The sequence below is a fragment of the Heptranchias perlo genome, chromosome 9 (assembly GCF_035084215.1).
Source record: "Heptranchias perlo isolate sHepPer1 chromosome 9, sHepPer1.hap1, whole genome shotgun sequence".
Taxonomy (NCBI): domain Eukaryota; kingdom Metazoa; phylum Chordata; class Chondrichthyes; order Hexanchiformes; family Hexanchidae; genus Heptranchias; species Heptranchias perlo.
Window position 1 is genome coordinate 37229035 of NC_090333.1, and position 24124 is coordinate 37253158.

Genomic DNA, 24124 nt, shown 5'->3' on the forward strand with positions numbered 1-24124 from the left:
CAGAGGTGAAAGCCTTTTTGATGAGGGAAATGATCTGCAGTGGTGCCGAATTTATTTTCTAAAAGGGTCTGAGGGCATTCCCGCCCTTGGAAATTTTGATTTTTTTTTTACACTTTTTTGGAGTGTACTGAGATTCTGGCATTGGGTTGTTGGACATTGCAAAGCTGGCCGCAACCCTGCCCGCTTAACAATTCTCTTCCCCAATCCAAAATTAAAATCCATTTGAGCATTTAAAGAATTGAGTTTCTAGCTAGTTTTCATTTTAATTAGTTTGCCTATTGGCTAATTTTTGCTAGTAGGAGATTGTACCCAATATCCATTATCACCAACCCATCCACCATACCTATTTCAGGCACCGACCTCCTATCGCATTCCAAATCCTAACCACTCAGTGTATTTACACAGCAAGTGGTTAGGATCTGGAATGCCCTGCCCGAGGGGGTGGTGGAGGCAGATTCAATCATGGCTTTCAAAAGGGAACTGGATAAAGTATGGGGCAGCATGTAAATAAGGAAGAGGACAGGGCCAAGTACAGATCTTTGGGGACCTCCAGAGATTTCGGTGCGGGGACGGGAAAAGAAGCCAATGCAGTTGCATCTCATTTTTCAATTTTAGCTTGTTTTTTGAGTTGTCAGCTTTTTTGAGGCTGTTTCAGCTTTTCTAAGCTCTGTAGGTTGGCAGGTATGTGGTTGTGAACTATTTTGGGGTGTCGTAAGGTGCCCTGTGAGTCACTACTATTTATTTTGCTGAAATTTGTCATCAAGATTGAGTCAGGTAGCAACCACATTTATGGACCTTGTGCTCATTTTTTTCTAAAGTGCCACTCATAAAAATAGAAGTCACTTTTAAATTAAAACGAGTGATGGGAGATATCTGGTATCCGCATTTGGGATCATAGAGAGTTTGAAATTCCAATCTAGAAATTGTTACACTGCGATCTAGTGCGTCACTTCCGCTCTGTCCCTTGTTCCATTGAGTTACCGGCGAGAGGACCTGATCATGAAGCTGCAAATCTTCTTGCACCTCACCGTGTTTTGCATTCTTCTGATCCGCTCCGAAACATCTGAGAGTGAAAGTCTTGGAAGAGGTAGATTAGTTTCTATTTGATTTTTGATGGTGGCTTTGTTCTCTTTTAATCAAAACTGCAAACCCGAAAAATACCAAGTGTGTGGCTACGGTTGACCCGTTTCGTGTGTTTATGTCAATTCTTTACTTATATTCGATAAAACGTTTAGGTGGGTAATGCAGCTGAAAAGTTACTTTTTTGTTTCAAGCCCAGTCATTGACCAGGAATGGAGTTTAATAACGTATTATAGTTCCAGTGTCTCCATGAAAGGCAAATAGTTTATTTAATCTCCATTTTGTCTTCCAGTACCCCACACCCAGAACCACCCATGGTAAACACCATCCTTATATGAACCCACCAGTGTATACAAGGATAAGTATCAGTCAAGTTAAAATGATCCCGTCACATTGAGCAGGGAGATATTAGAGTCACATTGTATGTTGTTTTGGACGTAAGAGTAGCCATGATGTGGAGATGCCTTGTTTGGACTATAACCTGGTGTTGTAAGATTCCTTACATTGGATGTAAGAGTTTGACAATTGTAAACAATTTTACAACACCAAGTTATAGTCCAGCAATTTTATTTTAAATTCACAAGCTTTTGGAGGCTACCTCCTTCCTCAGGTGAACGATGTGGAAACGAGTTTGAGATTAAGGTTAGTGTAACTCAACTTGTTAGAGATGGGAATTCACAGTGATGACAATGTTTTTCAGGATTTGGAGATCACATTCACTGGAGAACGCTGGATGATGGAAAAAAAGAAGCTGAAGCCAGGTATGTAAAACTAAGTGGATAATTTTTGCTCATGTTGGGACTTGAGTTTGTAACTTTAAATTTGTATAGTTACTTGATAATTGACTTTTTTTTCTTTAAAACATTCTAGTTGGTAACAACATTCAACATTTTGTCGGAACATGATTTATAAAAATAATTTGTAAATTATACCTGGTTATCTTTCATTCATTGTCAGCATTTACACTCCTTTAAATATTTACAACCTCTAGGATGTTTGATTTAGTGTCAACTCTATAGAACAGGCAAGTGTATGATTTTGATAATATAGTCTAGTTCTAGGAAGAATATGGTATTACAACCAGTGGACTGGTTGTTCTATAATGCTTGCCAAGTACAACATTTATGCACAACACCTCACTTCTTGAAAGTCATTTATTTTTTCTGGAATATGCAGCTTCAAGATGCTTTTTTTCCCCCAGTTACCTCACCACAAGATGTCAGTGTTTGTCTTTCCAAAAGGAACCAAATTCTTCACCCCACACAGCAACTGTTGCAATATGTGTGTTCTCATGAGGCACTACTGGTTAAGTGGCAGGTGATTTTTTTCTCTCCAGCTGACTACGAGGAGGAATGACTGATCCTCTTCCCATTTTTTTTTGATTGGGAAACATCTGAATTCCAGTTTATGTACTTCCTGAAAGCAGTTTGTGGTTTGGTTAAAATTAAATTTTAAATGGTATTTCAACTGGATGCATCGAGAAATAACTGGGATGAGAGTGAGGAGAGAGGTGAAGATAGATTTCTTTAAACAGGGGGTTGTTGGAGCATGGAATATGTTGCCAGAGCGAGTGATGGAGGCAAAAATAATTTTTTTAAAACAGAAAAATGAATAAATATTTAAACAGAGGAAGGTATAGGGCTATGGGGCAAGAAAAGAGCAATGAGATTAATTTTGGATTGCTCTAGCAAAGAGCTGCTACAGACATGAGGGGACAAATGACCTCCTCCTATTCAAGCTTCTATGGAGAAATGTATCATAAAATTGATCCTAGTGGTTGTCCGAAGTATAGAAAGACCTAGAGAAGTTGAGCTGTGGTACCAATGGGCAACACAGTTCCCATAGACTATGCCACATTGGTTCAGCAAATGTGTTCTAAATGTCTGTGAACAAAGGGGTGACATTTCCAGGTTGAGTCTGTCTGAGAGTGTTGCACAGTCAAGGAATTGTGTGAAACTTTGCTGCTAATATACTTTCAGATTGATAGTCTTGATTACATCTAGCAACTGTGTGTGCCTGGAGGTTTGCTGTAAATGCAAACAATTGTCATTGTGTCCCTCCAATTATAATCTCAATATTGTGTGGGGAATATGGGTGTGAAGTTCTGTTTTTTTTTCTTCACCAGTTCTCTACTCTCCTCTCCTTTCCTAAATACCTTGATTCTTTTCCAGGCTACAATTCTTGCCAGGTGCCCTACCTATCTACCTATCCCAAGTAGTCATTTTTCATATTTCATGAACGCTAGTAGGCTCTTTGTCTGCATGGGCACAAAACTGAGCTCAAACCTATCTTTTCAAAATGTCCCCATGTGCACAGCAAGGAGCAGGATCCTTGGCGGATTTTCCCCTCCCTAGCTCCAGGCCACTGATGTCACTTGTAGTGTCCCAGAGCTAAGGAAGGAAATCAGCTGCCGTACCTGGCTGGGATAAACTAACTCAGAACAGGCTGGGGTTTGAATCCATAACCTTTGTGGTTTGGGTGGCTCAGCTGCTGAGATGTCAAAGGACTCCATGAATTTCTGTTTTAACATTCTGTGCTACAAAGTATTGCAGTTTTGTTGTAATGCACTGCACTGCCTGTCACACCTTTAAACTGAACATTTATGGATTTTGCTGGTCAGCATGAGTATACCTAGGCAAGAACCATGAAAGAACCCCACGCTGCTTGTTAAGGGTCCGGTTGAGTTGTTTACTGGACATTGTGCAACTGGAACATTCTGTGGTTTGGAGATGATTGTCTTGATCTTCAGGTGTTTTGCTGTAATGAAGAAACAATGTAACAAGGGCATGACTTCCAGAATGTGTATGTGTACCACTTATGATTGGCTCCTGATAATCGGCTGTTATGCTAATGCTCTCGCTGTAACTGTATAACTATGCAACACACTGAATGTAACTTTGCTTGCTCTGTTGGACTCGACGGACTCTGGTAGGAGTCACTGCCGGTGCACTAGAGTAAGCCCCGCGGATAATAAATTCTGTTGAACTCTGAAGGTGTATTCAACTCAGTGTTTGCTGAACCAGACTGAGGGTAAAAGAATCCAGATCAACATTTGGTGTCAGAAGTGGGATCTCAACAGTCAGTCACCGAGGGTTCGCGAAGTAAGAGTCGAATCGTCTCAGACATGGAGGAAGGAAAAGGCGCCCCGATGTAAGTAGTTTTATTTTACTACCTCGGTTTTCCTCCAATCCGCCAGTCTGACGACGAGTCGTCCGATCGTTAATACTCGAGTGGTGGCCTTACGAGATTCAGGTCAGTCTGGCGAATACCGGAAGAGACAGAACTTAGGTCAGTGATCGGATATCACTGAGGGTCAGTGTACTATCACTGAGGGTCAGCGTATGTGCTGAGGGAGTAATTAAACTTAGGTCAGTGATCGGATATCACTGAGGGTCAGTGTACTATCACTGAGGGTCAGCGTACGTGCTGAGGGAGTTACGAACTGTGTAAATTCGGGAATAGGCACTTGTGTCAGGAGTTGCGTCGACGGGATTAAAAACGATTGTATGAATCTAAAAAGGGAAATAAAATGGGTAATTGCCTGGATACCACTGCTGAAATAGGTAGTGCCTTACAGACTTTGTGTGAAGTTGTAATTTGGACAAACACAGACTGATGTGGATGTCGCGGATTCGGAAAAGTGTGAAATTCTGGTTTACCTGAATTAAGTGTTTAGATAGAAACACTAATAGTGTTCCCCCTGCTCAAGGGAAGGAGCACTTAAAAAAGTCTTGCGTAAGTCAGCTGATTCAACTAAGTGCCGACGTTTCTCTCACGCACCTAGCCTGAGCTGGTTAAAGTGGGTGTAGAGAACACATGACGTCTTGTCCAATCAGCTGAATTATCAAGTATAGAATTGTGATAGTTAAGATAGGCCTTGATTGTTGTGTAATTACAGTGTGGAGGATTGTATAAACTATAAGCCATGGGCGCCAACGCTAGCAAAATCCCTCCAAAGGGAACACCTGCTGCTTGCATGCACAGAAACTTTGGGAAAGAAACAACTGACGAGTTGATAGTTTGGTCCAAATGGACCAGGACTAAGAAATATCCCTTTCCCGAAGACGGTACATTTAATATGGATAGAATTAAGTGACTAAAAAAAAATGTTTAAAAGACAGAGACCTGGAAAATAAAGGGTCTTTTGTTTCGGTGTACTGTCTCTTTAAAAAGCCTGTCCTGATTGTGAGTGTTTTCTGTCGGTGTTGTGGGCCACGCCCCCTTCTTACTGCGTCTTACGTGTTTTCTTCTTTTGTGTAATGTATCTGTTTTGTCTTGTGTTTAATTCTGATATTGCTGAATTAAAATTGGAGTTATTGAGGTTAAGTGACCTATTAAATTCTGGTTCTTATAAAATGTGAGCATGGGATCTTCAAAAATTGGCATTTTGAATTTTTATCTTGTGATTGGCTGTGGTTTAAAAAAAAAGAGGTTAAAAAAAAAATTAACGGGACAGATAAAAAAAAAAGCTATCTGGTATCACCGTGATAGGAAAAGTCGGAAAGCTGGAACAGCTCGGAGAGTTGATTATAATCATACCCACTAAAAGTATGTGAGAAGAAAAAGTGAATTGGACAGCAAATTATAAAACTTACGAAGCAATGTGAAGGTTGATCAGTACCTAAACAAAAGTTGATCACAACAATCTGGAAATACTAGACTAACTATAAACTAAAATGTACGATGGGAGATGTTATTTCCTGGTATGAATTTTTTTAAAAAGAATTTATGTGAAAATTACATTGACGTATGCTGAGAACGCTGCGTGAATCTGATATCTGGCTCCGTCGTTTTGTTAAAAAAAAGTTTAACCCCTTCCAAGGACACCGACATCTGTTTTCAATTCACCAAGACAAAATGAGGTTTAATTGTAAAAGAAAAGATAAAGTGCAGATTTAAAGAATTACAAGTTACAGTTGCAGGATGACCTCTGGTTATAAATTAATTTGATCTTCGAAGCATTTTGTGCTATTGTGATTGATTAAAATTGACCCAATTACTCGGAAATGCCAAAGGCTACAATTGACTGAGATATAAGTTTCCACACAGACAATGCTACAGTGAGAAAAAAATTGATAAGAAAGGAATGTAAAACAAATCGTATGAAGAGAAAGCATAGGTTGGACAATTGGAAGTCCATTACTTGAGCTATATACTGACATAGGGTACTAAACGCCTATCAGTTTTACCCCGCCACAGTATGATAAGGAAGTTCGACAAGTTCTGGTGCTATTCAATTTTATTTGAAACTATTCACGAATAGTAGCTCCAATACAAGATCTGACCAAAGAGGGGAGACTTTCCCTGACAAGTTATATAACTCGCATTGAGTATGCTAAGAAAACTCAATAATTATATCAACACCCCCTAACTCAAGTGTTAAAACAAAGCGCGACATGGAATGGAGGTGGACATCGTAAAAGGGATAGACAAATATGGAGACGTAAAGATCTGTGATAAGTGATATAGCAACTGCCTTTAATACGGGTGCCTCAGTTGTTAACACCATTGATTTGACAACATTAGATCAAAAGGTCAGAGATTTAGGGTCTCGCATTAAAGATATATTTTTTAAAATAAATGAAAATACAGATAAGGAATTGTCTGAGGATCAAATACTGATCATACATTTGCAAAGGATAGCTACAGTGCTAGAAACACATGCCCAAACCATTAATAAATTAATAAAAGAGGAATATAACGTATCTTAGCAGGCGGCTGCTAATGACATCTGCAGTACATATGGTAACTGGATTGTGGAACAGACACGAGAGAACCTAGCCCAGATACAGGCAGGGGAAGTACCCTTATGAACAACAAACTGAGGGTGAATCTGACCTGTGAGCATGATGGAGGTGGTACCTCCAAGCGGCTGTTGGCAAACTAGAACATCACCCCTTGCCAATTCAGGGCAATGGTGCGGGTGTACCCCACTCAAGTGGAGTGTAAACCTGACGGAGGAGGGCTCCTAGGGTTGGTACTCGTAATACTGGTGATGGCACCTGAAACCCAGGGATGAGAGGTGTAACAAGTACAGAATATTGGGGTAGTGAAGGACGGAATGCACATATCCCATCACAATATGTTACCATATGCTGAAAAAAAAAATTACAGGGAATTTGGCTGGAACAAAATTAAAGGGATGTGTTACTGGACATGCTGTCACTGTATGTCCACATAGTGTTGGACACAGCCTAGAAGCACAGTGTGGGTTTAACAGTACCGGTACCAATCAGGATATTAACTGTACCATGGAGGCCCGAGAGGCGGATCTAAAACCCACTTAAGTGGCATATGCCGGAGAGGGCGAATACTGTGTTACAACTAATTTGAAAACATTTAAATATGCCAATCTAACTTGTGATATTTTAAGTCCAGAATTCTACTCCATTCCTGAAGTCCCAGTTCGGATTGGACCTGAGGAACTGGTAGAGATACACCGGCATAACCTCACCACCTTACAAGTTTCTGAGAATGTCAGGACACATTTGGGTATCTGACACCCTTGTTGCCTAAATACTTGAAAGCATTGCGAATGGAGATACGCCTCTCCCAGAAGGTTTATTATAACCTACAACAGGACAATAAAAATATTAAGAATGACATTGACCAAATTAAAGTCACCACTTGGTGGGATGACCTCTGGAATTTGGGACTGAACATACAGATCCATCCTTGGATTAGATTAATTTCACATGTATTAGTCGTAGTGCAGTTTGTTGCAATATAATTCTTGATTTTCATTGCATGTAATAAATGTAAGCAGAGGATGAAGGGTTTGGCAAAGATAGTAAAACAGAGCCTGGGTGAGAATGTCCCCATTGTCTCTGTGATTTCAACTAAGAACACATCTTAATGGTACCAGGAGTAGCACCCGTAAGGTGCATGTAAAAGGGAAGACAATCATAGTTTGATAGGATTATCAGATGCTCTGCCTCTCTTCCACCTGGACTGGTGGCCAACACGAAGGGAACCTGGTTAAGATGAGGTACAGCATCTAACTGGATAATGTAGGGATAAAATTTGGATTAAGGGGTGGGTCCCAATTTCGAGTTCAAAGGTCAGGCGTAGTAGTTGATTAATTAAGGACCCCAGCGGTGGCGTAAAAAAAAACTGACTGATTAATTAAACTGTTATAAGAGACTGTTGCAGCATGGCATGTCCTAAACTTTTAAATCATATGAGAATAATTGGCTCGGCATGCCTGATCGTGTGGGTGGGAACTGGCATAAAACCTGCTACAACCCCTGCTGCAAGCAGACTCAATCGTGTTTCAAGGGAACTGCATGTGAATAATTTTTTATACATGTCATATATGTATGCAAAGCAAGGTATCTCTAGTTGCTGGGTGTGCTCACATATCCCAATTCAATCCAAGGGAGGCATTCCACTCAGACCAGTCCCCCTAACTTCCCAAGAAATAGCAGAGTGGGTAATAAATCAAATTGAAATTAATGGGAACGGAATGCGAGATAGTGGCTGGATGAGTGCGAGAACAAATAAGACAATGTTTGTGAGAAAGCAATGGAAGGAGTACACAATCACAACAAAATGTGAAACCAGATTTCGGGGGTGGTATCAACCTAATTACGATCAGACCCATAAACCTCCTTTTCTAATCCTTAATTCAGTAGGGGGTGATGTAGTGGGATGGAGTAATTGCACTCAGTATATAAATATGACAGTAACCAGCATCAGTAGTACCATCAGATGGAAGCCTTGCACAGGTGGCCAAATTTACATAGATAGAATAAACATAAAGAATTCCCCTGCAATTACTGACCTACTTTATTTGTGGCCACAAGGCATACCCATGGTTGCCTCAAAAATGGACAGGATCATGTTACTTGGGATCTGTGATCCCATATATCTGACACTCCTCATCCCTGCCTCAATATCCTGCTGGGCAATGAGTAAAGAGGGTACTTACTGAGGCTGACCGATTCTGGGCCATTGCTTTCCCTAGGTGGGGAGTGAGCATGGCCACCAGAGAAATTATTAAATTAGCCAATATCTGGGAAATAGTTGCTAATGATATAGCAGAAGCCTTAAAGGAAATAATCGCAGAAATGATAGCCATTCGTACGGTCACTTTACAAAACCGTATGGCCCTTGATTACCTATTGGCAGAGAAAGGAGGAACATGCGCACTAATTGGATCTGAATGTTGTACCTACATACCTGATAGTTCAGAGAATATTACTGATTTGGCCGATCACATCCAAAGGGAAGTTGAGAAATTCAAGCAGCCCCTTTATTCACTCTTTGGGGCTGGGCAACAGGATGGCTGGGTTCTATTGGGACTTCTCTAGTTCAGGGACTAGTCATATTTGTTGTTATAATTCTTATAGCCTATTGCTTTGTCAAATGTTGCTGCGCTATGATGTCCAATATGGGTCAGGGTGCCCCAAAGATGTTAATAGTAAGACAGACCAATGTATGTGACAAGAAGGAGACAGAGGATGTAGCAAAGTATGACGATGATGAAGAATTTAATAGACTGAATAGATTAGATGTGACCGAGTATGAGGCCCTGCCAAGGCAGAACCAGTGAGCACTGTAATAAATGGTTATCATGGAATGATAAAAGGAGGGAATGAGGATACCTAGGCAAGAACCATGAAAGAACCCCACGCTGCTTGTTAAGGGTCCGGTTGAGTTGTTTACTGGACATTGTGCAACTGGAACATTCTGTGGTTTGGAGATGATTGTCTTGATCTTCAGGTGTTTTGCTGTAATGAAGAAACAATGTAACAAGGGCATGACTACCAGAATGTGTATGTGTACCACTTATGATTGGCTCCTGATAATCGGCTGTTATGCTAATGCTCTCGCTGTAACTGTATGTATAACTATGCAACACACTGAATGTAACTTTGCTTGCTCTGTTGGACTCGACGGACTCTGGTAGGAGTCACTGCCGGTGCACTAGAGTAAGCCCCGCGGATAATAAATTCTGTTGAACTCTGAAGGTGTATTCGACTCAGTGTTTGCTGAACCAGACTGAGGGTAAAAGAATCCAGATCAACAAGCAGAGGAAACTAATTAAAAGAACAGTGTCTTAAAATTAACACTTGGAAAGGCAGTTATGAATAAAATGTATAGCTGTATGACAGAACATACATCACTTGTGATACAAATAGCCGATGGCACAAGTTGCTGTGTTTTATGTGCCCTGTTTCATTTTGTAATGAACTTTCTGTAATCTGTTCCCTCTGGATAGGCATCTTGTGTTTTAGTCATTAAAGTACTAGTTGTGAGGTTCCCCCAATGGGCTGAGCTGGTAAAGGCAGTAGGGGACTGAATTATACAAACAAAAAGACCTTGGGTTCAATTTCTGATATGTGCTGAGTTAGCTGATTTTAGCTGGGCTTGCAGTATGAGAGGTACAATTGACCTTAGTAACCGTGGATTGAGAGAGAAAAGATTCAACTCAGCTTCCCACTGTTGATCATTATCCACTGACCCTTGAAAGAAGTTTTGTGTGTGTGTGTGGCTGTTGGTTATAGACAGAATAGCTTGCAAGTGCTTTCTGTCCAGATTAACCCTGGCCTTCAGGATAGGAGAAGATAACAGAAGGGAAAAGGATGGAGAGAGGCTGAAAAGTAATAGCCATGACATTTGTGCAAATTATGTGGCATTTGCTTACACAGTCATATTTGTTTAGTTTTTAGCTTACAGCATTTCAAACCTCTTTCAACTTAATATTCAAATGGAAATTTAGTAACCATTAAGGTGAATAATTGGAGAATATTTACTCATATAAGACACTAAAGATTTCCCATTTCATTTTTAGTGGCCTACCACTGATGTTGATCATACACAAAACCTGGTGTGGTGCATGTAAAGGTAGGTTACAATTTTTGGATTGTGCTAAGATCTTAAATTGCTTTTTTTAAAGAATGTTAATTTATTTGGCTTAATTACTTTGGGTGCTCTTAAGTACCTCACAACTACAGAGAGACAGAAGCAGATCACTTGTCAACCCTTAGCCAGAAAGTAATTAATAAAGTTTTTTTGTAAATTGTTCTTTTTATACTAGCACTGAAACCAAAGTTTGCTGATTCTCAGGAGATCTCAGAACTGGCCCATAATTTTGTCATGGTGAATATAGAGGTAAGAATATCTTCGATTTAGCCTTATGAACATAACGAAAATGACAGGCAGGTAGAGATTATCGGGTCCATCAGGCCCGTCCACACAGTCATGATGTCTGGAACATCAAGATTAAACACCCCCTACCCACCAGCATCCATGTAATCTCCTGGGTGAGGCAAAAAAAAGATTCAACGTAGGTCAAGTAGGGGAAAAAAAAATCTGGAAAATTCCTTTTCGACCCTTTTAGGCGATCAAAACTAGTCCAGGAGACCATGTTTGTATTACCTGGTATTTCACCTACTTTGTATAAGGTGATCTCTTCCCCCACCGCGCCACCACCCCCCACCCCCTGGCTAGGAACTGGTCCAGCTCTTTTTTGAAGGTATGCAGAGTGTTAGCACTCGTTGCATGAGTCGGCAACTTGTTCCATAGTTCCACTATCTTCTGGGAAAAGAAGAAACGCATCACCTCTAACTTGATGCATAACTTATATGCATCACCCATGGTGCTCCCTAATCTATCAATAGGAACACAGTCAAGTCCTTTAACAATTATTCCTCTAACAAATCATCCCAAAGTCTTTGCATCTCTAAAGTCAATTGATCCAGCTTTCTAAGCCTATCTCAGTAACGAAGGTAGTTTAAGATGGGATTAATTCTTGTGGCCCTCCTCTAAATCTTTCCCAAAGCCTCTATTTATCAGGAAATAGTCGGGGCATGTAATAAGGGAACAGCTATAATTATGGGGGATTTTAACGATCATATTAACTGGACAAATCAAATTGGGCAGGGCAGCCTTGAGGAAGAGTTTATTGAGTGTATTAGGGATGGATTTCTTGAGCAGTATGTAACTGATCCTACAAGGGGGCAGGCAACCTTGGACCATTCAGTATGTGGATGGCCCGACTAGAGAGGGGGCAAAACTTGACCTCTTGGGAAATAAGGAAGGGCAGGTGACAGAAGTGAGGGATCACTTTGGGACCAGTGATCATAATTCCATTAGTTTTAAGATAGCTATGGAGAAGGATAGATCTGGCCCAAAAGTTAAAATTCTAAATTGGGGAAAGGCCAATTTTGATGGTATTAGACAGGAACTTTCAGAAGTTGATTGGGAGAGTCTGTTGACAGGCAAAGGGACGTCTGGTAAGTGGGAGTCCTTCAAAAATGTGTTAACCAGGGTTCAGGGTAAGCACATTCCTTATAAAGTAAAGGGCAAGGCTGGTAGAAGTAGGGAACCATGGATGACTCGGGAGATTGAGGCCCTAGTCAGAAAGAAGAAGGAGGCATATGACATGCATAGGCAGCTGGGATCAAGTGGATCCCTTGAAGAGTATAGAGATTGCCGGAGTAGAGTTAAGCGAGAAATCAGGAGGGCAAAAAGGGGACATGAGATTGCTTTGGCAGATAAGGCAAAGGTGAATCCAAAGAGCTTCTGCAAATACATAAAGGGCAAAAGAGTAACTAGGGAGAAAGTAGGGCCTCTGAAGGATCAACAAGGTCATCTATGTGCGGAACCACAAGAGATGGGTGAGATCCTAAATGAATATTTCGCATCGGTATTTACGGTTGAGAAAGGCATGGATGTTAGGGAACTTGGGGAAATAAATAGTGATGTCTTGAGGAGTGTACATATTACAGAGAGGGAGGTGCTGGAAGTCTTAACGCGCATCAAGGTAGATAAATCTCCGGGACCTGATGAAATGTATCCCAGGACGTTATGGGAGGTTAGGGAGGAAATTGCGGGTCCCCTAGCAGAGATATTTGAATCATCCACCGCTACAGGTGAGGTGCCTGAAGATTGGAGGGTAGCAAATGTTGTGCCTTTGTTTAAGAAGGGCGGCAGGGAAAAGCCTGGGAACTACAGACCGGTGAGCCTGACATCTGTAGTGGGTAAGTTGTTAGAGGGTATTCTGAGAGACAGGATCTACGGGCATTTGGAGAGGCAGGGACTGATTAGGAACAGTCAGCATGGTTTTGTGAGAGGAAAATCATGTCTCACGAATTTGATTGAGTTTTTTGAAGGGGTAACCAAGAAGATAGATGAGGGCTGTGCAGTAGACGTGGTCTCCATGGACTTTAGCAAAGCTTTTGACAAGGTACTGCATGGTAGGTTGTTACATAAAGTTAAATCTCACGGGATCCAAGGTGAGGTAGCCAATTGGATACAACATTGGCTTGACGACAGAAGACAGAGGATGGGTGTAGAGGGTTGTTTTTCAAATTGGAGGCCTGTGACCAGCGGTGTGCCTCAGGGATCGGTGCTGGGTCCGCTGTTATTTGTTATTTATATTAATGATTTGGATGAGAATTTAGGAGGCATGGTTAGTAAGTTTGCAGATGACACCAAGATTGGTGGCATCGTGGACAGTGAAGAAGGTTATCTAGGATTGCAACGGGATCTTGATAAATTGGGCCAGTGGGCCGATGAATGGCAGATGGAGTTTAATTTAGATAAATGTGAGGTGATGCATTTTGGGAGATCGAATCGGGCCAGGACCTACTCCGTTAATGGTAGGGCGTTGGGGAGAGTTATAGAACAAAGAGATCTAGGAGTACAGGTTCATAGATCCTTGAAAGTGGAGTCACAGGTGGATAGGGTGGTGAAGAAGGCATTAAGCATGCTTGGTTTCATTGGTCAGAACATTGAATACAGGAGTTGGGATGTCTTGTTGAAGTTGTACAAGACATTAGTAAGGCCACACTTGGAATACTGTGTACAGTTCTGGTCACCCTATTATAGAAAGGATATTATTAAACTAGAAAGAGTGCAGAAAAGATTTACTAGGATGCTGCCGGGACTTGATGGTTTGACTTATAGGGAGAGGTTAGATAGACTGGGACTTTTTTCCCTGGAGAGTAGGAGGTTAAGGGGTGATCTTATAGAAGTCTATAAAATAATGAGGGGCATAGATAAGGTAGATAGTCAAAATCTTTTCCCAAAGGTAGGGGAGTCTATAACGAGGGGGCATAGATTTAAGGTGAGAGGGGAGAGATACAAAAGGGTCCAGAGGGGCAATTTTTTCACTCAAAGGGTGGTGAGTGTCTGGAACGAGCTGCCAGAGGCAGTAGTAGAGGCGGGTACAATTTTGTCTTTTAAAAAGCATTTGGACAGTTACATGGGTAAGATGGGTATAGAGGGATATGGGCCAAGTGCAGGCAATTGGGACTAGCTTAGTGATATAAACTGGGCGACATGGACATGTTGGGCCGAAGGGCCTGTTTCCATGTTGTAAACTTCTATGATTCTATGGTCCTGTGTAATGAGCTAGGATTAATTAATAATGTCCTCGTTAAGGATCCCCTTGGAATGAGTGACCATAACATGGTTACATTCCATATCCAATTAGAGGGTGAGAAGGTTGGTTCTCAAACAAGCGTACTGAGCTTGAATAAAGGAGACTATGATGGTATGAGAGCTGAATTGATTAAAGTGGACTGGGAAAATAGATTAAAGGGTAAGACGGTACATGAGCAGTGGTGTTCATTTAAGGAGTTATTTTACAACTTTCAAAAAATATATATTCCACTGAGGAAAAAAGGGTGTAAAAGAAATGACAGCCATCTGTGGCTAAGTAAAGAAATTAAGGATAGTATCCGACTAAAAACAAGGACATATAAGGTAGCCAAACTTAGTGGGAGGATAGAAGATTGGGAAGTCTTCAAAAGACAGCAAAAAGTAACTAAAGGATTGATTAAGAAAGGGAAGATAGATTATGAAAATAAATTAGCAAAAAATATAAAAACAGATAGCAAGAGTTTCTATAGTTATATAAAAAGAAAAAGGGTGGCTAAGGCAAACGTAGGTCCCTTAGAGGATGAGACCAGGAAATTAATGGTGGGAAACATGGAGATGGCAAAAATGCTGAACAAATATTTTGTTTCAGTCTTTACGGTAGAGGACACTAAGAATATCCCAGCAGGGGGCTCTCGGTGGTGGGGTGGGGGGGAGCTAAATACGATTAAAATCACTAAGGAATTGGTACTCAGTAAATTAATGGGACTCAAGGCGGATAAATCCCCTGGACCTGATGGCTTACATCCTAGGGTCTTGAGGGAAGTGGCAGTCGGGATTGTGGATGCTTTGGTGATAATTTTCCAAAATTCTCTGGACTCGGCAAAGGTCCCGGCAGATTGGAAAACTGCTAATGTAACACCCTTATTTAAAAAGGGTAGTAGGCAGAAGGCTGGAAATTATAGACTAGTTAGCCTAACATCTGTGGTGGGTAAAATTTTGGTGTCTATTATTAAGGAGACAGTAGTGGAACATTTGGATAAACACAATTTAATAGGACAAAGTCAGCATGGCCTTACGAAGGGGAAGTCATGTCTGACAAATTTGCTTGAGTTCTTTGAGGACATAACATACAGGGTGGATAAAGGGGAACCAGTGGACGTAGTGTATTTCGACTTCCAGAAGGCATTCGACAAGGTGCCACATAAAAGATTATTGCTCAAGATAAAGAATCACTGGATTGGGGGTAATATTCTGGCATGGGTGGAGGATTGGTTATCTAACAGGAAGCAGAGTTGGGATAAATGGTTCATTCTCGGACTGGCAACCAGTAGCCAGTGGTGTTCCGCAGGGGTCGGTGCTGGGTCCCCAACTCTTTACAATCTATATTAACGATTTGGAGGAGGGGACCGAGTGTAACATATCAAAGTTTGCAGATGATACAAAGATGGGAGGGAAAGTAGAGAGTGAAGAGGACATAAAAAACCTACAAGGGGATATAGACAGTCTGGGTGAGTGGGCGGAGATTTGGCAGATGCAATACAATATTGGAAAATGTGAGGTTATGCACTTTGGCAGGAAAAATCAGAAAGCAAGTTATTATCTTAATGGCGAGAAACTGGAAAGTACTGCAGTACAAAGGGATCTGGGGGTCCTAGTGCAAGAAAATCAAAAAGTTAGTATGCAGGTGCAGCAGGTGATCAAGAAGGCCAACGGAATGTTGGCTTTTACTGCTTGGGGGATAGAATATAAAAACAAGGAGGTATTGCTGCAGTTATATCAGGTATTGGTGAGACCGCACCTGGAATACTGCATACAGTTTTGGTCTCCATACTTAAGAAAAGACATACTTGCTCTCGAGGCAGTACAAAGAAGGTTCACTCAGTTAATCCCGGGGATGAGGGGGCGGACATATGAGGAGAGGTTGAGTCGATTGGGACTCTACTCATTGGAGTTCAGAAGAATGAGAGGCGATCTTATTGAAACATATAAGATTGTGAAGGGGCTTGATCGGGTGGATGCAGTAAGGATGTTCCCAATGATGGGTGAAACTAGAACTAGGGGGCATAATCTTAGAATAAGGGGCTGCTCTTTCAAAACTGAGATGAGGAGAAACTTCTTCACTCAGAGGGTAGTAGGTCTGTGGAATTTGCTGCCCCAGGAAGCTGTGGAAGCTACATCATTAAATAAATTTAAAACAGAAATAGACAGTTTCCTAGAAGTGAAGGGAATTAGGGGTTACGGGGAGCGGGCAGGAAATTGGACATGAATTTAAATTTGAGGTTAGGTTCAGATCAGCCATGATCTTATTGAATGGCGGAGCAGGCTCGAGGGGCCGATTGGCCTACTCCTGCTCCTATTTCTTATGTTCTTATGTTCTATACCATGCACCATGTGAGGGGATCGCAACTGGATGCAGTATTCTAAATGTGGTCTAACCAGGTCTAACTCAGAATAAAATGATATGCTTTGTTTAATATCGAATAGTCCTGTTAATACACCCTAATACCCTATTTGCATTGGCTATGGTTTCTTGGCATTGGTCATGAACATTTAAAGAATTATGAACTATAATGCCAAGATCCGATTATCTCAACCGATCTAAGTTCTGTTCCATATAAAGTGTAGGTATACTTGGTGTTGGTTCTGCCAAAATACATAACCCTTCACTTATCTAGGTTAAATATCATTTGCCAGAGTTTGGATCATTTCCCCTAGCGCATCTAAATCTGCTTGCAGATATTTGTTCTCCTCCACACTCCTATCACTTGCACAAATTTTCATGTCATCCACGAACTTGTGAACTATTCCCCCAACACTTATTTCTAGGTCATTTATGAAGATGTTTAAAAGCAATGGCCCTAACACTGATCCCTGTGGAACACAACTGGTAACGTCCTGTAAGCAGATCCACAGTCATCAATAACAACTTTCTGCCTATAGGAATGTAGCCAATTCTTAATTCATTGTAGTAGCTTTTCACTGGTTCAACAAGATTCTGATTTGTAGAGTAACATATAGTGAGTAACCTTATCAAAGACTTTATGAAAATCCAAGTGATCACAAAGAGCACCTACTATGATCCCTTCAAGCATCTTGCCTATAGCTGACATCAGACTAATGGGCCTATAGTTCCCTGGATCTGACTTGTCACCCACCTTGAAAATCGGAACTACACGAGCTTCCTTCCAATCTAAGTGAACAATCTGAAACTCTAGTGAGCGGTTAAAGATATGGGCATTGGGTTTGCAAAGCACATGTCCCATCTCTTTAATCACCCTTGGGTGGATGTCATCTAGACCAGCAGCTTGTTCTATTTTAAGCATCCTTGTCTAAAATGATATCTCAAGATATTTTAATATTTACAATTTTCTTATCTACAGTGCAACCCATAGCTGGTAGTTGAGCATCATCCATAGGAGTGAAGACTGATGCGAAGTAATCACTTAACACCACTTCAATACCTTGCGAGGAGATTTGAATCTGTTCTAAGGTGTCATCCAATGGCCCTATACAGTCTACCGTAGCTAAAAAAGCTACTGCTATTGCTACCTCAATTGTCTACTATCTTCTCCGTTAATGTCTTAGCTACTCTGATAGCTGCTTTTGTTTCCCTCAATTGCGCATAATAGTTGTCTCTATTCACCCATATTCAATCTGTAGAAGTATTTTTGCTTAAGTCTAATTTGTCTTTGCACATATCTGGTTAGCCACCTGGTGGAAAACTGATGCTAGTGGATCAGCCACCTTTTATACTCCCCGTCTGATTTTCCCTTCTGTTGACTCCAATGGAATGGAAAATTTGTCACGGTGTATAATCAGCTACCTCTAGTTTTCTGACTAGCGGCGAAAGTTAAAAATCTACCCAACCATCTACAACTGATTATTAGCATAGTATGTTTAGTCTTTGCCGGACACTTTCATACCTAATAATTGGAACAAAATTACCTCAGACAGTTAGCACGTTAATGTTTTAAGCCGTGTTAGATTAACCCGAGACTTGTGAAAAAAAATTAGTATTTCCTCTTCTGCTTCTGTAGGATGAAGAGGAGCCAAAAGATTCAGCCTTTAGCCCAGATGGAGGCTACATACCTAGGATCCTATTCTTGGGTAAGAACAAAGTATCTTTATGACTTCTGTTTGGTACCTCCCTGCAGGTGGGGGTGGGGGTACAAAGTCTGTCTACCCACTCTGCAACCCTAAACACTGATGCTCTACCATACTGTATAGAGCTATATATTAATTTTAGGCCTACGATTAATACTTGCATATGTTTTAAAAAAAACATAACTTCTTGCCAACCAACTTTCTTGTCTTAATTATTCCATCACTGGATTTTGTGATGGCAGGGGGACTTAATTGCTATTTAAGGAGAACATAATTCTGCTGACAGGTACTTACCTCTAAAGCTCATCCATTTCAATACATAGTATTAGTTGTTTTTATTAATCTTCATTTACAGAGCTTCTCTCTGAAATCCTGTAAACTTCCATCTCCAAGAACCTTTGTAGGCAAGTCATTGGGTGACTTCAGCCAGGTGATCGCCTTTGCTTGTCCTAGACTTCCTGTACTACTACTTTCTTTTTTTAAAATTCATTCTGGGGATATGAGTGTCACTAGCAAGGTCAGCATTTATTGCCCATCCCTAGATGCACTTGAGAAGGTGGTGGTGAACCGCCTTCTTGAACCGCTGCAGTCCATGTGGTGAAGGTGTTCCCACAATGCTGTTAGGTCGGGAGTTCCAGGATTTTGACCCAGCGATGGTGATTTTTTGAAAATTACAGTGAATGGTTAAGCTAGTCAATATAAGTCAACTAATTTTTAAAACTAGTTGATAAGCCACAAATTAATTTGAACAAAATCATCCAGTTTTGTTTACATAATGTCAGTCAGTCATAGGAACTAGTTGCTAAACTAATCAGATTCTCTATTTGACATTGGGTTTTCTGGTTACTGCACACTAGAAATTTAATGACACAGAATCAATTACAGGTATGTGGGACAGATTAATGACATTTTCCTATTAATTAATGGGAGCAAATTTAGAGTAATCAAATTCAAGTAAATAACTATTCAGTGATTGGCCTACTGGTAATCAACTAATCCTGAATTTTGCTTCCACTTATTCCTTTTTACCATTGGTTACATTGCAGATGCCGGAGGTAGGGTTCATCCAGAGATCATTAATGAAAATGGAAATCCCAACTACAAATATTTCTATAGTTCTGCTGACCAAGGTGGGTATGCTGCCAATATTGTGTCATTTCTTCATCGAACATTCTCACTCTTTCTTTCTTCCCCTCCCACACCTTGATTTTTGGTCGTTGTTCAATTCATTGGTCTCACCTTCAAGATGGTAGAATGGACAAGAAGAATTGCCAACCACTCCTGGCTTCCTGGCCACGTGTTGGAAGGTAGGAGTGATTCTAGGAAAAGCCTTGAGCACACTGTGTCCTACTGACTCTTGAGTTGCTCAACTTAGCAACCAAACTTTGAACTAATAGATACTTATTTTATCTATTGGGTAAATATATTGCTGTCCCCTTTTTTATTTGGGAGTCAGGGAGCCTGAGGCCATTTCGAACATTCTCTTCCCCTCATTTCAAGTAATGTAATTTTACCTCTGTATGTATACTGTGTACAAAATCAGCACCCTTTACACCTGCAATCAACTGACGTAGAGAAGCAGCATTATGTCTGAAATGAGGCTGGGTGGAACTTTGTGATGTGATTCAACAAGCCTTGATAAAAGAAATGTTTGATGGTCGCTGAAGTACTTGACTTCTTGGTTATATCGTGAATTTCCTGGCTCCAGTGAAAACATATTATCCAGTCATAATGGCATGGGCCATCTAGGACTTTGCGCATTCCTCAATGCCCGCTCTATGATTGACATGAAGTATAATTCAACCAACATGTGATTGTTCTGGATCTACGTCTTAATTTTTTTTAAAACTGGATAGTGTTTCTTCAGCAATCAGGACTGTTCCAACAAAATTTGGCACCACCATGCATTATGATCTGAACCATGTTACCAAAAAGGAGTTGCTGAATAGAGGCCAGATACCTCCTCATAGGGAGGGAGATAGAATAAGATGGCCAATCACATCAAGTAATGCAGGTGCACCTGCAGGTCAGTTATAGGGTGGCAATAGGAGAGGCTTGAGAGCAGATCTACACATGTCACTGATGGAATTATTTAACACTGTAGGCTGCTCTTGTGAGTTTTGTACTCCCTGGGTTAACCAGTTTTTTTTTGAAAAAGTTTAGCTTACATGTGATGAAATGTCAAAGGCTGCACTTAAAACAATAAAAAGCTCCCCAATGGCTTAGTAGCAAATGAGCTGGATGATGTGCTATTGAGCCATACAGACCTGGAAGTTCTCAGGCTTGATCCTGATCTGTGGTGAGTTAGTTATTTCAGCTGGGGCGGTGGTAGGACTTTGGAGCCATGTTCTCAACTTCTGATCCGGGCTTGGTGACACCTTCTGGAAAGTGCATCCATGTGCACACCTGATGAGTATATGATTGGGTTTGGCTGTGATGCTCTACCCAGTCAAATAGCTTGGTAACCCTCACTTTTGAGACTCACGCATGAAGAATGGCCACTTGGGCAGGTCTTAAGTCAGCACCCTTCGAAGAGGGCGAGCATGAGTATGAAAAAAGTAAGAATTTGAAATAAAATAATTCTTAGTCCTAATAAACAAATTGGACCTTTCAAAAAAATAACTATCAAAATCTTCCTGCTCTTTAAACTCAAAGCTCTCAGGGTTTCCAAAAGTCCATTTAACTGGAACACTTGTGGAGGAAGGGAGAATTTTCAGGAAATGCCATTTTCAGATTTGACCGGTGTTATGATTAAGATGTTTTGGTCTTTTAATATATAAAAAAATGTCATTCCGTTAAGAGCTTTTTCAACCCAGACTGAAGTTGGCAATTTTTTGTCTCTTTTTGGTCTTTTTAAAAATCTATTTTCTGCCTGTATGTAGTGGTGTTCGCCATGAAGGAAGCTCAGGATAAGCTGACCGGTGATCTAGCTACAGACCATCGATTCTCAGATGAATTTTGAGTTGACCAGCCACTAGCATCTATACGCTGTCTGACAACAAGAGAGAACATTAGCCTTGTCTGAAGCCATTTACCGATTTATCATTGTAATCATCAAATATTGTTCCACGGTTAATTTTTTTGTGTTTCTATTAACTGATTTTTAGTTCCTGAATAAATCCAGAAGTATAACGTTGAACACTCACATCTTTGAGAGATCATGCCTGCTTAAGAAGCACTATTGCAGGATAGCTTGCCGATGTTAAATAAATTGCATTCCTGTTATGACAGTACATTAATAACTGTATCCTGGTTGTCCTATAGGGTAACTACTTTTAATCACTCAACTTATATCTTCCATTGTCTGGAAAGTGTCACTCCAATCTGTCATGGCAAGGACGTCCCAGAAATTTGTGTGGGTTGTAAAGTTAGGTGAAGTTCTGAATAACTGTATAGTTGGAACATTTTTTTTCAAATGTCAAACAAACGATTGGTGCTGAAAAAATATTTAGAGTGCAGTACAAATACTGTGCGCTTGTTAGAATATTTGTTAGAGCACATGATGTATTTGCCATGGATATCAGCTGCCATTCCTCCAGGACTACAGCTACTTTGACACATGTTATCAATGTAGTTCCTTGACCAGCCTATCGGGCATTATACTTAAAAAGCTTGGGAAAGAGCTGTAAACCATTCCCTCCCATTGCCTAAGACTGACATTGCTCAAACTCATCTGGTGAGAATTTGAACCTATATATCAGTTGAAACTTAGAAGGTAACTCTGAATTCTGCATCTGAAATCTTAATGGTCCAGGTGAAAAAACACATGCAGATGTGATTTCTAATTCAAGCAACAGTTCTTGTACAGTCGTAGGCCCTGAAATTATGCCATGGTATTCTAACTTTAAAAATACGTAATGCATTTATCTGAAATTCCTTCCTCTGCTCTTTTAGCACTGAAGGATGGTCCTGGGGTTTGGCAGAACTGGGGTGGGAGACATGGAATGTGGCAGCATTGCACTGGGGCTGCTGGCATTTGGAAGCCTGGGGGAATCCTTTGGTCTGGTATCCCAGTGGAAAGGAAGCCTGATGTTTGGCAGACATGGGGGAAGGGGGTGGAATGAGCATATTGGCTTACTGGTAGATTCTCGACGTGTATCCACAGTGAAGGAAGGGGAAGCACGAGCCTGACAGCACTGGCTGGGAATAGGGCCTCTGGTCTGGCAGTGATGGTTTGTAACTTTCCAACCTCTTTTAAATGGGTTAATGCCTTTGCTAAAATAGCAGAGACGTTTCAGATGCTAGTATCTTGGGGCTTAATTGCAAGGTCATGTTTTTAATATTTTCCTCAATGATTGATTTGATTCTTTACATCCCATAAATTTAAAATGTTGTATGCAGTTCTGTTATGTGCATCATATAGAATTATTCTGGCAACTGGGGGACTTCCCAGCTTCAGTACTTCTGAATTCAAAGGATTTTGAAAGACTCGGAAAGTTCCACTGAAGTGGGAATTCTGAACAGCTGGTGGGGGGGGGGGGGATCAAGCTGGGATGCATGACCACTGATCTGGATTCAAACCATAAATATTTGGGACTAATTTCACACTACTTACTTTTGCATTTTACATTACTTTACATAGTTTGAGGTGCTAGAGAACTTTGTTTTGTTCCTTGAACTGTAATTCTTTAGCCAGAATGAGCTTTACTTGTGTTAAATGAACTTGTTAATGGGTGCCATGATAATTACAATGCAGTATGTTGCCAAACCTCCAATAGAATTTTAGCCTAGTGGGGTCCTGAAAGGAGCAACTCCCCACACCCAGTCTCTCAGCAGCAGAACCATGCAGCCCCAGTGCATCTGAAGAACTTGGAAATGACCTACCATGAAGAATTACAAAAGTGAAGTTAAGAAAATCTAATCGAAGAGCCAATATAATTTCTGTACTTTTAAACTATTTAAAATCTCATGTTCTGTATTATTCAAGAAACAAATCAGAGATGGGCTTGCAAAACAAAGCTTTTCTTTCTGTTGACCTATATGAAGGGATTCCTTGGCCTATACTTTAGAGCGTATACTGTAATATATGAAGTTAATTTGAATTGGACTAAAGTGGTGTTTTCTCACTATATTTTTGATACATCTTTTGGAATGAAAAATATAAAACTAAAAATTTGTGTGCCATATATATGAAATTCTTGTGTCTCCTGCAGTTTAAATTGATTTGCTTCAAAATAATATAATTCCTTAGTCATTTGGAATGGAGTGATCTGATTGCTTATTATCCAAGCAGACAGTTGGGCAGCATTGGATGGAGGTTTACACTTCGAGACAGCAGCCCTTGGTGCTCTAGGTGAAAACTGGCAGAATTGCCAAGGTTGGAACTTAATCTTGCAAGCCTCTGGTTGTGAATCCAACACTCTGTTGCTAGAGGTACCTCACCCAACATTATGTAATATTGGGTGAGGTTTAAGATTGAATGCCTGATAGTGGAACTTGGAGAGAACAAAAAAAAATTTCTTCTTTGTTACAAGACTGCTTTCTGTCTGCCAGTCCAGAATTGTTTTTTGGTGTTGCTTGTGGAAACATTAGTGACCTATAATGATCCAATCTCCCAGCTGAAGGAAAGGTAGGTGAAGGCAAGTGGATAAAGGCTGGATCATTTTGA

At 40.7% G+C, this 24124-nt stretch overlaps 1 protein-coding gene across 1 annotated transcript; it reads left to right on the top strand.

Moving 5' to 3' along the window:
• The first annotated feature begins 954 nt into the window (after nucleotides 1-954).
• Nucleotides 955-23642, top strand: txndc12 (thioredoxin domain containing 12 (endoplasmic reticulum)). Its single transcript, XM_067990219.1, has 7 exons — nucleotides 955-1087; nucleotides 1781-1841; nucleotides 10877-10929; nucleotides 11123-11196; nucleotides 18450-18519; nucleotides 19563-19646; nucleotides 21399-23642. The coding sequence occupies exons 1-7, from the start codon at nucleotides 1000-1002 to the stop codon at nucleotides 21476-21478; spliced, it is 510 nt and encodes a 169-aa protein (XP_067846320.1). The 5' UTR covers nucleotides 955-999; the 3' UTR covers nucleotides 21479-23642.
• The last annotated feature ends 482 nt before the right edge of the window (nucleotides 23643-24124 follow it).